The sequence below is a fragment of the Mastigoproctus giganteus genome, chromosome 2 (genome assembly GCF_048544385.1).
Source record: "Mastigoproctus giganteus isolate SK-2022 chromosome 2, ASM4854438v1, whole genome shotgun sequence".
Lineage (NCBI taxonomy): Eukaryota > Metazoa > Arthropoda > Arachnida > Uropygi > Thelyphonidae > Mastigoproctus > Mastigoproctus giganteus.
In genome coordinates this window covers 14929004-14944371 of record NC_143576.1, presented here as the reverse complement: position 1 = coordinate 14944371, position 15368 = coordinate 14929004, and the positions used below count along the sequence as shown (strand labels likewise).

The 15368-nt window shown below is 36.3% G+C and overlaps 1 protein-coding gene across 1 annotated transcript in view; it reads left to right on the top strand.

Moving 5' to 3' along the window:
* tweek (transmembrane protein KIAA1109 homolog tweek) overlaps positions 1 to 15368 on the top strand; it is an 806203-nt gene that overhangs the window by 208571 nt on the left and 582264 nt on the right. Inside the window, 1 exon segment of the mRNA XM_090388226.1 lies at positions 3239 to 3356. Within this exon segment, the coding sequence (XP_090244352.1) occupies positions 3239 to 3356 (118 nt within the window).

The following is a 15368-nucleotide window of genomic DNA, read 5'->3' as shown; positions in this document are numbered from 1 at the left end:
TGGAAACCTTATAAAACCCCTTTGTGTAAGTTATTTTAAAATTTCAAAGTACAGGTTACAGTACTTCCTTAAAAACCCATAAAGCAGATTGCAAGTTTCTTTAGTAACCCGTATTACAAAGGAAGATACGTTCCTCTACTAGTCCAATTTTTTTTTTTTTTTTTTTTTTATAACGTAACAAAAGTTAAGTTTATTTGAATAAATGAATTTTAAATTTACGTAGTAGTTTATTTATTTACAATAATTTTAAATAATTTAATTTATTCATTTATATAAATAAAAATTCAGAACTACATGCTTTTAATGATATTTGAAAATACTCAATTTTTATGGCATTAATTGTATGTCACTATAAACAAAAATCTTAGATATTTTTAAATATCGTCATTTGCAAGATATGTCTTCAAATGTGAAACAAAATAATAGTGTGCAAACTGTGGAACGTTAATTCTTGTCTTGAACATATGTCACTTTTCTTTGTTTTTTGCCATCACATTGATTGATTGAGGAAAATGGTTCAACTTCGCTTTCTCCTCTAGCTGCCACATGTTTACACTTTTTTACTCCTTCTATAATGGATCGGTACTGATGCATGCTACTGTACTTCTATAATGGCAGCTTTTTCTTCAACAGTTATACTTTTGCTAGTTATGTATATATATTTTTCAATTTTGTATCACCCATTATTATCAAAAATTATATTCAGTGCTGTACAAATTGTGTAATTCTTAAATGGTGTAGAAACTACAAAGACTTCAAAATGCTAAAATAAGAGGTGATATATATTTAATGGTAAACACTAATTTTTTATTTTTAAGTAGTAATTTCTTCTTTATTTTACTTAAATATCAACTTTAAAATTGATAATAAATAAAGTGACAAAATATTATTTGTATTACAAAAATAAAAATATTTTATTCAGAGAGTGTAATTTTGAAAGCATATTTTATGTATGAAAATTACCCACATTCAGAAATTTGGAACAGTAAATACAATTTTTTGTTACTTTTCATATATTAATATGCAAATTTTAATAAGTACATATACCCTTAACTGGCATTAATACTTTGTATTAATGCCAGTTAAGGGTAGATGTACTTAATAAAGTTGCCAGTCAGTGTAATTGGGTATCCAAGGGCACATTGTGCATAATGAAAAAACAATCTCTATACTATTACACTGCAACCATCAGCTTGCATTATTGGCACTCAGAAGAATGTGTCCTTGGACTTGTGCTTCTATTGCAATATTCTGTTCTCCATCGGCACGAAACAGCAGAACTGGGATTTATCAGACCAAGTGATGTCTCTCCATTCTTCCATTGTTCAGTATTGGTTTCTTGAATCTACTGATATATTTTTTTTAACAGGAGTGGAATTCAGTTCAGTCTTTGGCAGCGATACCCATCTGTGATTAGGAATAAGTTGTGCATTTTGAAGTGCTTCTTTGGTTACCACTTTTGTACTGGATTTTTATATGACTGATTATAGCTTTTCTGTTAACCTGCACAAGTCTTGTTAGTTTCTCTTAGCTTTTCACCTAAAGAGCTGTTTCTGACTGCAGAATTGCTGTTGAATGTTATTTGGTTATTGAACTACTCTATACACCAGAGACAAGGTCATATGTGGAACTCCTAGTAGGGTTGCGATTTCTGAGATACTTATACCTTGACTACTATACCAGAGTCACTTAATAAATCATTTGTCTTGCCCATTCTCACACTGAATTGCATGCATACAGCATCCCTACATATCTGTGCACCTGCCCACCTGTGCACCACAAACAAGCGATGCTGTTATTGAAGGAGTGTTCTATTTCATGAAAAGGGTAGGTGTACTTAATAAAATAGCCAATTAATAAATATGATTGTAAATAATTATTCATTGTCATATCTGCATAGTAGAAAGTATAATGATGAATTCTTTTTCTGCATCTTTTAAAACTTCCATTTTAGTTCACTTTGTAACCTCTATGAGCTACATGGTGTTATTCATAATTTTCAGGTTTTTTTTCTGTTGTAAACCAGTGCATTTTAGATATATGTTGACTTTGAAAATAATTTGTTGTGCTGAATTTTTTTAAGAAACTATTTCATTCAAACAAGACATACAAATTGCTAATAATAAGGGAAGTCAGCTGGACCTAGAAATATTTTTGTTATAATGAAATTTTTGTTAAAATTGTATTTGTTATAATGAAGTTTTTGTTAAAATGGTATTTGTTTTAATGGGATTTTACTATATTTACTTCTTGGAATGTTCCCATTTACTATTAGTATTTGTTAGATTTGGCCTCTGTTCTTATTGAATAGAAATTGAATACTGTCTAAGGCCATCATAATGTTCCATGCAAAAATTAACCTCTTCCCTTTACCCTTTGCAGCAGTAATCCCTTCAGATAACTGTCACATTAATATACTGCATTCACTACCTACTTAAGGTTCACTAATGCAAAAGTTCTCTGAAAGAATCTTTGTTAAAAATGAAGTGTAGAATATTATTTGCTCATGTGACATCTTTAGCATGTTTGTATAAGAAGCAGTCATATACTCATTTCAGCAGTATACTATTACTATGTGATTGACCCAACCACAAGTCCCAAGTCTGTCTCTTGAAAATTAAGCTGGGATAAAAATTTTTGTCCTCTGTATTTCCATTTCCCCACTAGGAGCTCCTGAAAGAATTACCATTTCCCAAGTAGCATCAGCAATATTTTTGTACATCTTCTGTTGAAGTATATCCCATTTCAATATCTTTAATTTTAATTATTTTTCAGAAGTTTTGGTTATGCCCAAGTAATTTGCTGATGAGCAAAAGATATGCAAGGAATCTGTGCAGATCAAGAAAAAAATCTTTGATACAAAAGCTTAATTTTTATCATATTAATTATGTAAAAGTAAAATAATTTTATGCTTCCTTTATAGCAGGCTTATTTTTCCTCTTAAGTTCAAACTGAGAGCAGAAATGGATACTTAAATTCTTAATGGAATGGTATTGCAATAATTAACTATAGCAAATATTATTTTTTTTTAACTCTGTATAAGCTTATCTTTCATTTTCTCCTGTGCCATACTTTTTCAAATTCCAGAACAGGAATATTTCAAGCTAATGCCATCAAAACCATACAGAATACATGTTTAGCTTTTTACACACATTTAAAATATTAATTTCTGCTGTTTAATTTTAGTGAGACATTCTGTTTTACTTTAAATGGCATACAATTACATTTTGTTTTATAGATGAAGAAGATAAGACTAATGGAGGAATATTGAATACATCTAAAGTTGCTTTAGTTATAAAATTAAAAGGAGATATCCATGTGTCTGTTTCTCCTTTGATGTTAGAGAGCTTTAAAAGGTAGGTTATTTATTTTTTCATTACTTTTGAGTTAACTATGTTAAACCGTAAGTTTGTTGCATTGCTTTAGATCGTCTGTGTTTTTACATAACACTGAACTGACACCATTGCTGAATTGCTTCAACCAAAGGCATACAAACCATGCTGTATGCCTTTGGTTGACTATCCAGACTTTCTCTTCATTATGCTATAGACTGAGATGACTTTAATGTACAGTGGGTGCTTAACATGCACAATTTCTACATTTTTGGCCAGTTTGATACACTGGTGTTCAAAACTTAAGGACCAACACTATTTGTGAAGGTTACAACCACAAAATCTTTATTTAAGGTACTCTTTACTGATGAGAGTAGATTCAGTCACAGTAGTGATTCTGGACGTCAGCTAATCTGGCAAGGATTTGGCACACGGTATCACCCTGCAAACATCACTGAAAGGGATTGATATGGAGGTCGAGGTGTTCTCGTCTGAGGAGGCGTTATCTTGGATGGATGGATGTACACCACTCCAGATAGTGGAAGGTGGTACTGTTACTGGTGCATGCTACTGTACATGAGATAATCCTTCCCCATGTGCATCTGTACCGAGGTGCCATTGGCTCCGAGTTCATGTTTATGGATGATAACGCCACACGCCATCGCACTGCAGCTGTCGATATGCTTTTGGAAAGTGAGGACATTGTTCATATGGATTGGCCTGCCCGTTCCATTGATCTAAATCCCATCGAACACATATGGGACACGCTGGGGAGATGCTTAGCGGCACGTCCACACCCACCAGAAAATGTTCACTAGCTGAAGATGGCGCTGACAGAGGAATGGACGATGTTACTGCAAGAACTTATCAACAACATTGTTCTAAGTATGGACAGGCGGTGCAAAGCCTGCATTGACATTAGAGGTGGCCATATCTCCGACTGAGGACCACCTCTTCCCTTTGTTCCATCTTTGGCAGTGTATATTTTTATCAGTGTATTAATGTTTCGTCTTTGTTCCATCTTATGCATCTGTATCATGGCATGTGCTATGTTGCCATTTTTGAATAAAGTCCCTCTGTACCGTTTCGTTTCTGTTGTTTATCGGTGTTGTTTCCTTCATTTCTATGCCTCACAAGGTTCCTTTGGTATGCTTTTCCCATATCCAGGCCACTCCTATGAGAAGCTACAGGTGAAAACCTGACTGGTCCTTAAATTTTGCACACCAGTGTTGTATGAACCAGCTGGTAATGCTCAATACGTTCTACATTGATATTTTTTCTTTAAATTTCTTTTAATTAATTTATTTAATTTTTAATTGCATTGGATTCATTTTTAATTGTGTTCAATTGATTTTTTATTATTTTTTACTGTAATGTAAGATTTTCAATTTTTTCGTTTTAATTGCTGGAGAGTATCATGGAAGTGTTCTACATATTATATTGAGGTAAGCTTCTCTTATTATTTTACAAATATATTTTTGGCCAGTAGATAATCTGCATTTCATCAGGTAAAGTTCACCCCAAATGCAGTGTTAAAATGCAGGTTGGTAATGTAGAAGAGAACTGGTTGGACTACATGAATTGCTTGAGAATTTGAACACTGATGAGAATTGAGTTTTGCAAGTAATGGTGTTTATGTTATTGGAGTTTGCATGTTCTGAAATGACAAAGTATCTTCTTGTTTTGAGCAGCAGTTCACAAGCATCATTGGTTGATTAGACACACTGGATCCAGTGTACAACTGCAATACTCATCTGATCTAAAAGCGATTGATGTTTTTTCCATGTGACTACATGACACAGCTAGTATATAACATAAGTTACAACCTGAGACAATACTTAAAACTTCATTTTTATTCTTTCCACAGTTGAGAGTTGGTTCTTTGAATAATTTAGTTTCATCTGTGCATTTCTTGTCTATGCTGAGAACATGTTTAGGCTGATGGCAATTATTCTAATGTTTTGGATCATATTGGATGGTGTAGGTACACCTATTATGTACTTATGTATTAAGGACATGGTATAGTGTACTTTATTAAAGTTGATGTTTAAACATTGTTTATTTCTAATGTGTTCACCAACGGGATTCGTAAGCAACCTATGTGTTTTTTTTTTTTTTCTAGTATTATTAGCATTAGAATTAGTAGAGACATATGATGCAAGAAAACAAGCTTATGCAGCATTAGCCAAAAAAATTTAAAAAAACCACTCAACCACTCTCATTTCACCCCTCCATTCATTCCAAATACCTGTCCAGTTCAGCCTTAAACTAGAAATTAAGCTAGAAACCTTCCGTCTGATCAACGATCGCCAGTATGGATTCCGTCAGTGTCGATCCAGTGGTGATATTCTGGCTTATGTTACCCATTTATGGACTAATTCAATGGAAAGGTTCAGTGAAACACAAGTAGTTGCTCTTGACATCTCAAAAGCTTTTGATTGTGTTTGGCATAAAGGTCTTCTAAACAAGCTTCCATCTTATGGTTTGCCAACTGTTTTTAGTAATTAAACTAGAAATTAAGCTAGAAACCTTCCGTCTGATCAACGATCGCCAGTATGGATTCCGTCAGTGTCGATCCACTGGTGATATTCTGGCTTATGTTACCCATTTATGGACTAATTCAATGGAGAGGTTCAGTGAAACACAAGCAGTTGCTCTTGACATCTCAAAGGCTTTTGATCATGTTTGGCATAAAGGTCTTCTAAACAAGCTTCCATCTTATGGTTTGCCAACTGTTTTTAGTAATTGGTTATCCAGTTTTCTCTCTGATCGCTCACTGAGGGTGATGGTACATGGCTCTCTGTCTTCTAACTTTTCCACTAATGCCGGTGTCCACCAAGGTTCAGTTCTTTCCCCCACTCTTTTCCTCTTGTATATTAATGACCTTCTTCCATTGACTGGAAATGCTATCCATAGTTTTGCCGATGACAGCACATTGCATTCCACTTTCCATTTTGAGAAACCTTGTCCTGTTCAATCAGCTTCAACTTCTCGAAAATCTGCTACCAATTCCTTAAATGCCAATCTTCAGGTAATTCTCCAGTGGGGCAAAGACAACTTAGTTGATTTCAAACCTTCTAAAACTTAGTCTTGTCTTATATCTCACAAAAGGATTCTTCTGCTCCTATGCTTATCTTTAGTGACACTCCGATTTCTAGGCAAAATGATATATCTCTTTTGGGGATTACCCTGACTTCTAATCTCTCTTGGCACAAGCACATTACAAATATTGCTTCCTCTGCATCTAAAAAACTTGGTTTTCTCTTTCACTCTCGGCGTTACTTTTCTTCCAAACAGCTGCTCACTCTGTATAAATCGCAAATCCGCCCTGCCATGGAATATTGTTCCCACATCTGGGTTGGTGCCCCCAAAACCTCTCTCAGGCTTCTTGATTCCATTCAGAAGAGGGCAGTTAGGTTAATTAATGATTCATCTCTAACAGAGTCTCTCCACTCGCTTTCTCATAGACATACTGTTTCTACTGCATGCCTCTTCTACAGATACTTCCCTGGGCACTGTTCTTCTGAATTTGCTTCTATAATTCCTGCTCTCTCTTTCAAAACAGTCCAAACACATGCTGCCACCAGCCAACATCCATTTACTGTCCAATTTCAAACCCACAGAACGAACTTTTCATCTTTCTCATTTACTCATTCACCTGCCGTTTTCTGGAACAACCTTCCTTCATACGTATTTCCTGAAAATTACAATCTACAGAAGTTCAAGTCGAATGTCAACAAATATCTTCTTTCGTCTTCTCAACCTCCAACCCAAGCACGGTACTAAGTACTATAGGTTCTAATACCTCTTGTGTTTGGGGTTCACATAAAAAAAAAAAACTTCCACAACAAAGGGTGGAAGTCTGTTCCATCACCCAACTGTCCACTGGCTAAAGGCAAACTTCCGCACATCTATCCTACATCTGTCTTTCCTCAATTTGAATTTATGCACTCTCAGGTGATTATTCTGAGCAAGAGGAAGAATCCCATCAGCATTGAGCATGCTCAAACCATTCAAGACTTTATACACCTCAATCAGATCACCTCGCCGGTGCCTAGTCTCCAGACACTGTAATTTGCAAAACGTAAGCCTTTCTTCGTAAGAGCAACCCTTTGTTCCATTCACTAATCTTCTTGCCCTTCTCTGTACTCATTCCAACAGCTCTACATTCTTCTTAAAATGAGGCCTCCAGACCTGTATACAGTACTCAAGGTGTGGCCTGACCATTGCCTTATACAAGGGGATAATAACCTCCTTATCCCTGCTAGAAAAATTCCTGTATATCATTGGCAAGACACTATGAGCTACTCTTGCAGACTGTCTGCACTGCTCAGAAAACTTCATATCTGCCTGCACAACCACCCCCAGGTCCTTTTCTTCTCTACCACTGTCAGTGTAGTACCACAGAGTTGATATGTCACTCTGGGGTTACTGATTCCCATAAGCACATCTTTACATTGGTCAACGTTAAACTTCATTTGCCACCTCTCAGCCCATCTGCTCAACTTTTCTAGATCCTGTTGTAGCAGCATACTGTCGTTAGTGTCCTTAACAACCCTGCCAACCTTCATATCATCTGCAAACTTGGACATTAAGCTTGATATACCATCATCAATATCATTTATATATACAGAAAACAACAATGGACCCAACACTGAGGGACTCCACTAATAACATTATTCCACGATGAGCAGTATCCATTGATTACCACTCTCTGTCTTCTCCCCCTCAGCCACCCCTTTATCCATAACAGCAATTTGCCTCCAATGCTACACTGCTCCAATGTGTTCAGCAGTCTTCCATGTGCAACAGTATCAAAAGCCTTTCTAAGATCCGAAAAAATAATATAATAAAGTTATTCCCTGCATCCAGTTCCTTTGTGACCACATCATAGTATCCAATCAAATTGGTCAGGCAAGACTTTTCCTTAACAAAACTATGCTGTGTCTGAGCTATAACTGAGGTCTTGTCTAGGTGATCCTGCACTGCTTCTTTAACCTGTGCCTCCATTAATTTTCCTGGATCAGAAGTTAAAGTAACAGGTCTATAATTACGTGTGTCGCCCTTTGATCCTCCTTTGTGAATTGGGGTCACATTTGCACATCTCCAGTCCATGGGTACCTACCATGAGTCCAAAGAAGCTCTCATAATTATGGCTAAGGGTTTGCTCACTTCCTTTGCTGCCTCCTTTAATATAATTGGATAGATCCCATCCACCCCAGGTGCCTTTTTTTTGTTTATCTTCAAAAATTTCTTCTCCACTTTCCTTTCAGTTATTACAAAATCATCTAGCTCACTGCCAGAGTTTGTCACCTCTGGCCTTCCCCTTCCTGAATAACTCCTCATGGGTGAATGTAGATGCAGAATACTCATTTAGTTTGTTAGCCATCTGTGCAGGGTCATCAACAGTTGAACCATTGATATTCAGTGGACCAATCTGATTCATCCCTTTCCTTCTAGAGTTTACATAGGTAAAGAACTCTTTGCTGTTTTCCTTTGCATCCTTTGCCAAAGATTTCTTGTAATCTGCTTTTGACTACCTAACCTCCTTTGTGACTTGATTACAGACCAGCTTATATCTTCCATAGGCTTCTGTGTCGCCTGTTAATTTATATATATCCCATGCATTTTTCTTCTATGCCACGAGTCTCATTAGTTCATCTGACATCCATGTAGGCCTAAACCTTGGACAGTATTTCTTAGTTGGTATGAAAAGCCTTGTAGCTTCCAAGATTAATTCTTTGAATACTTCCCATTTTGAATTTGTTGTTGGTAATATCATCAGTTGATCCCACTGTATAGAATGTAAAAACTATCTCAGACCACCGTGGTCACCTTTATGAAAGAAAAATCCATTCCCTTTACCCCTGATGGTAGTTACCTCTTTGAGTAAATCCCGCTTCAGCACACTGTGATCACTGCCACCTAGCGGTTCCTTTATCTGCAGATTCTTAATGCATGAAGAATCACTACTTATAAGCAGATCAAGAGTATTACTCCCTCTAGTTGCCTCCCGAACATGCTGCTGTAGAAAACAATCATCCAATTAATCCACAAAAGCCTTGCTAGTGTGTGAATAGCCACTAGCAAGTGGTTATTCACACATTTAATTTCCCAGATACTGACATGTTCCAGTCAGTATCTGGGAAATTAAAATCCCCCATTATAAGAAAATCTGATTTACTCGCCCACTCTATTTCTCTGTACAGTTGATCATTATACTCATCAGAGTCCTTTGGCCTATAACACACTCGTGCTCTCAATTTTGCTTTTCCAGTGCTTATGTCACACCAAACTGACTTGACACTGCACTGTCCACCCATGTCAACTGGCTGCATTTCCTTAGATTTTATGTGTTTCTTAACTAATAGCATAACCCCTCCTCCCTTTTTATCCTGTCTATACTTCCTGTACACATTGTACTCCCCCTAATTCTAATTCTGCATTCCTTATATCTGTCTGACACCATGTCTCTGATATTCCAACAATATCTGCCTTTGATTTTCTGACCAACACCTCAAATTCATCAAATTTATTTTCCAAACTCCTAGCATTGGTGTACACCTAAGTATACATGCACCTGTTCCCCAATGACTCCCAGCAGTCTCTGAAAACCCCCCACACCTTTTTTTTCCAGGCTGCTGCTCATTCCAATAGAAGCAGTGCAAGAAACACTTACACATCTGCCAGCGGCTACTGTTAATTTATTAGTCACAAGATTACTTTTGCTGCAAATAATTGCTTCCCATACATATGCGATACTTTCAGATTTCTTTACATATGATTCTTTCTTCCAACAACACACTTTTTGTTTTTTATCCCACAGGACGAGACTATTCGAAATTCATTACTAACCTCATTACTGTTGAATAATTTTGAACCTTTCTGTAACCAAATATCTCTTTAAACTCACAACCCTTTATTCGTTAAACACATGCTGCTCAGTAATGTACTCCATCTTTCTGCTAGAAAGCATCACTAAATGGTAAAAACTCCTGTGTCTTTAACGTTGCTGAACTCATTGATGCCAGCTCAATATATCAAAAAAAAAAAAAATTTAAGCATTTTGAAACTGTTGTCTTTTCTTGATGACCCTGTATATTTTGACTATGGAAGAAGTGGTAAGCTACCATATTGGCAGGTCTGCTACTGTGGGGTTGGAGGGAGTGGATGCATTGTGTGGCATGGTTAACAGAGAGCATGGGGGGGTGGACCTATCAATGAACCTTGCAAGGGGCATAGAATTTGTAGTTTGCACAGAAGAGGACTGTACTTTGTCACCATACTGGAAAATTTTGCACTTGATTGTGATTCATTATGTTTGACATTAAAAATCTCTATGATGTCCAGTTATTGTGCAGTTTTCCCTAACCTGTTATGAAGGATTATTTCGAATTTTTCAGTGAAAAATTTGAATATCTAAAAATGTATAATTTAGGTTTTTTATTAAAAAAAAAAAATTAAATGTACTGAAAATATTCAAAAAAACTTTGTATACATAAAATATAAACTTGAAATGATGTCTCTTACATTTTCCAGTTTATAAATCCATTGAGTATTTCAAACTTGGGCCTGCATATGTATTTATGCTTATTATGTGTGTATTAAGCACAGATATAAATATATACATATTTTGGGAGAAAAAATATATATACATATAAATATATCAAAATAAAAATAAATAAAACAAGTGCCAGTAGCATGGCAAACCAGTTTTGCCATGCTACAAAACTGCTTTTTTTTATTATTATTATTACGAGATTGAATCATTTGTATTTGAAACACATGATTATGATTTATATTCTAATAAGGAGCTTAATTAATGAAAAATATTTAGTTGAATATTTGGTTGATATTTGCAACTCTCTGGAAAGAAATGTTGAAAATAAAAATAAATTGAAATGATTTCAATTAATGTATGCCACAAGTGAAAAAAGTTGTATTCATTGGCTCCCTTTGAGTAAATGTTTAACTAGATTGGTAGAACAGTGAGAGTCTATTTAAAGAAGAGGTTTGAAGTGGTGAGAAAGGTCATACGAATGAATTTCAAAGTAAAAAAAAAGAAAAGAAAAATTTTCACGGAAAAGTACTCCCGAATCATAAAATGTTATGTTACTGTTTGAAAGTTGAAACAGCTCTTTGATCAAATATGCCTCATCCACTGACCAAGGTCATTACTCCTTGATGTATTGAAGAACGTAATGTGGTAACTTTAGATAGGTACACATTACATTCTTTATGATCCAGATGTAACTCTTTCATTAATTTCTGGACATTGATATGATAAACCAAAGCACCATCCATGGAGTAATAGGTTGTTATGTTAGATTGCTTCTTTCTGTAAAGAGACACCTTGACACACTTTTCAATAAGATTCCATTGCTGAAGCCATGATCCTAGTAATTGAGCCTTGGTTTTGGAGAGGTCCAAATCTCTAACCAAATATTTCAGTTCTGCCTGAGTGATTATATGCATCTTTGCGGTATCAAGAGGTGAAAAGTCTGGATCTGTTCTCGTTCTGGGTTCTGCATCTTCTGGCAACTCCTTTTCTGATCCTGAATCAGAGTCACGTTTCCGGAGGCTTTAGCACTGGCATTGTATCATCTTGAGGAACCGGCCTTAGAGCAGAAGGTATGTTGAGATACTCTACTTTATGGTTGGACTTCCCAGGAAAACCAGAAATATTGGTCATGCAGAAGTAACAATCATTTATGTGGTCTCGAGGTGCCTGCCATATCAACAGAACAGCAAAAAGTTGATTTATGACTACCACTAAGCCAGCCTGTTTATTTCCCGAACATAAGCTGCAGGAAATCATTGGAGCCCATACTTTATCTTGATCTCTCACCTTACATCCAAAAAAATAGAGTTCATAGGCTCTTCTCACACATTGTGACAGTGTATTCCGCTGCGATTTTAATACCACTCCTCCACAAATGTATCAAAAGCTATCAGGCTTATTTCAACAAGAACGCAACATATTTTCATGTACAGTTGAGGTACGTGCACATAAGAACACAATTAAAAAATTGTAGAGGTTTTTATTTCTATTTTAAGCACAGTTCATGATTTACACTAATGCACAAACCACTTGTTTACAAAAACTAATTCATTAAAGCACTTGCTCACTTTGTTCACCACTCGCTCTCTGAAACACATACAATTTTTGAAATACAAAAATGCTTGTTTGGTGCGAAACCCACTTGTATATATACCACTAGAGAAGTTTCTAGATTACTCTGTTGAAAGCTCTAGAAACCTCCAGAAACATCCCGACCTTTCTTTTGCACATAACAAATATTCTAGAACATTCCAGAACATCGTTGAATGTTGTAGAAAGCTCCCGAATGCTCTAGAAATTCGGAAATTTTCTAGAAAAAAAAATAAAGAAAATAAATAGATAAAATAGATGGAAAAGATTAAACTAACTACAGGTCTTGGTTTTTTGTCATTAACCTATGATATTTGAAAACTGAGGGCAATGAGAACTTTTTAAGGACATTTCTGAGTTTTTGAACCTATTTTCTTCGAAAATATATCGAAATTATTTCAGGGAGGAAATTGATGCTGACCAGTGTTATCTGAAAAGTATGTCCCCTCCTTCTGGTATTAATGATGCATCCCATATATCTTTCTTTCTTTCTTTGTTCACTTTTATTTATGTAATCGTTGCCATCACAGTATTCCTTTCCCCATTTATTCTTACATCTGTTTAAGAAATTACATGTGGTGTGAGGATGAAAATGCATTTTTCCCCCCATACAATTGTAATAGTCCAATTACTGCCCATTCGGTACCGTAGTAAAATAAATAACACGATGTGAAAAGTAAAAAGGGGACCAGTATTTCCTCTGCCTCACTGGTGTTCATCTTTCATGCGAACAGATTGTTGCTTGAATGATAGTGCATCTTATTGATATATCAAAATAGTGTACAGTTAAGTTTTTGTAATTGTAGTTTGTTTGCAGTTTGTGCACAAAGTTGATTTATTATTTTCTGTAAAATTAAAATTAATAAATAAATGTAACATTAACAGTGCCCTTTGTAAATTAGAATCGTTTTGACCACTTTCATTAAATAACAGACATGTTTATCATAATATGATTTGTTCAGCTGCAAAAAAAAAAAAAAAAAAAATATGAATTGTGATTATGAAAAATTATGAATTATCTATAGCTCTAAGAGTGTGTATTCAGAGACTTCAAGGTGACCATCCAGGGTTAAGATGCTGTAAATTGACTTAGCACAGATATTAAGCTTAGAATACTAGTACAGTAAACCCCCACTATTTGCGGGGGTTACGTTCCAGAGAAATTAGCATTATTAGCATTAGTAGAGGCATTTGATGCAAGAAAGCAAGCTTATGCAGCATCAGCCAAAAAAAAAAAAAAAAAACCCCACTTCCACTTCACCCCTCTGTTCGTTCAAAATACCTGTCCAGCTGAACCTTAAACTTGTTTAGGCTATCAACCTCCACTACAAGGGATGGAAGTCTGTTCCACCAACCAACCACCCGCTGGCTAAAGGCAAATTTCTGCACGTCTATCCTACATCTGTCTTTCCTCAATTTGAATTTATGCCCTCTCAGGTGATTATTCTAAGCTAGAGGAAGAATCCCATCAGCATTGAGCATGCTCAAATCATTCAAGGCTTTATACACCTCTATCAGATCACCTCGCTGGTGCCTAGTCTCCAGACACTGTAATTTGCAAAACTTAAGCCTTTCTTTGTAAGAGCACCCCTTTGTTCCATTCACTAATCTTGTTGACCTTCTCTGTACTCGTTCCAGCAGCTCTACATCCTTCTTGAAATGAGGCCTCCAGACCTGTATACAGTACTCTAGGTGTGGCCTGACCATTGCTTTATACAAGGGAATAATCACCTCCTTATCCCTGCTGGAAAAATTCCTGTATATCATTGACAATACTCCTTGAGCTACTCTTGCAGCCCGTCTGCACTGCTCAGAGAACTTCATATCTGTCTGCACAACCACCCCCAAGTCCCTTTCATTCTCTACCACTGTCAGTGTAGTGCCACAGTGTTGATACATTGCTCTGGGGTTGCTGTTTCCTATGTGTAGTACTTTACATTTGTCAATGTTAAACTTCATTTGCCACCTCTCAGCCCATCTGCTCAACCTTTCCAGATTCTGTTGCAGCAGCATAGTGTCAGTAGTGTCCTTGACAATCCTGCCAACCTTTGTATCGTCTGCAAACTTGGACATTAAGCTTGATATACCATCATCAATATCATTTATAAATACAGAAAACAATAATGGACCCAACACTGAGCCCTGAGGGACTCCACTAATAACATTAGTCCACGATGAGCAGTGTCCATTGATTACCACTCTCTGTCTTCTCCCCCTCAACCACCCCTTTATGCATAGCAGCAATTTGCCTCCAATGTCACACTGCTCCAATTTGTGTAGCAGTCTTCCATGTGCAACAGTATCAAAAGCCTTTCTAAGATCCAAGTATATAATATCAAAGCTATTCCCTGCATCCAGTTCTTTTGTGACTGCATCATAGTATCCAATCAAATTGGTCAGGCAAGACTTCCCCTTAACAAAACCATGCTGTGTCCGAGCTATAACTGAAGTCTTGTCTAAATGATCCTGCAGTGCTTCTTTAACCAGTGCCTCCATTAATTTTCCTGGAACAGAAGTTAAGCTCACAGGTCTATAATTACTTGTGTCAGCCTTTGATCCTCCTTTGTGAATTGGGGTCACATTTGCACATTTCCAGTCTACGGGTACCTCCCCTGAGTCCAAGGAAGCTCTCATAATTATGGCTAAGGGTTTGCTTACTTCCTTTGCTGCCTCCTTTAATATAACTGGATAGATCCCATCCACCCCGGGTGCCTTTCTTGTGTTTATCTTCAACAGTTTCTCCTCCACTTTCCTCGCAGTTATTTCAAGATTCTGTAGCTGTACTGCTAGAGTTGAATACACCTCTGGCATTCCCCTCGCTGAATAACTCCTCATGTGTGAATGTCGATGCAAAATATTCATTTGGTTTGTTAGCTACCTGAGCA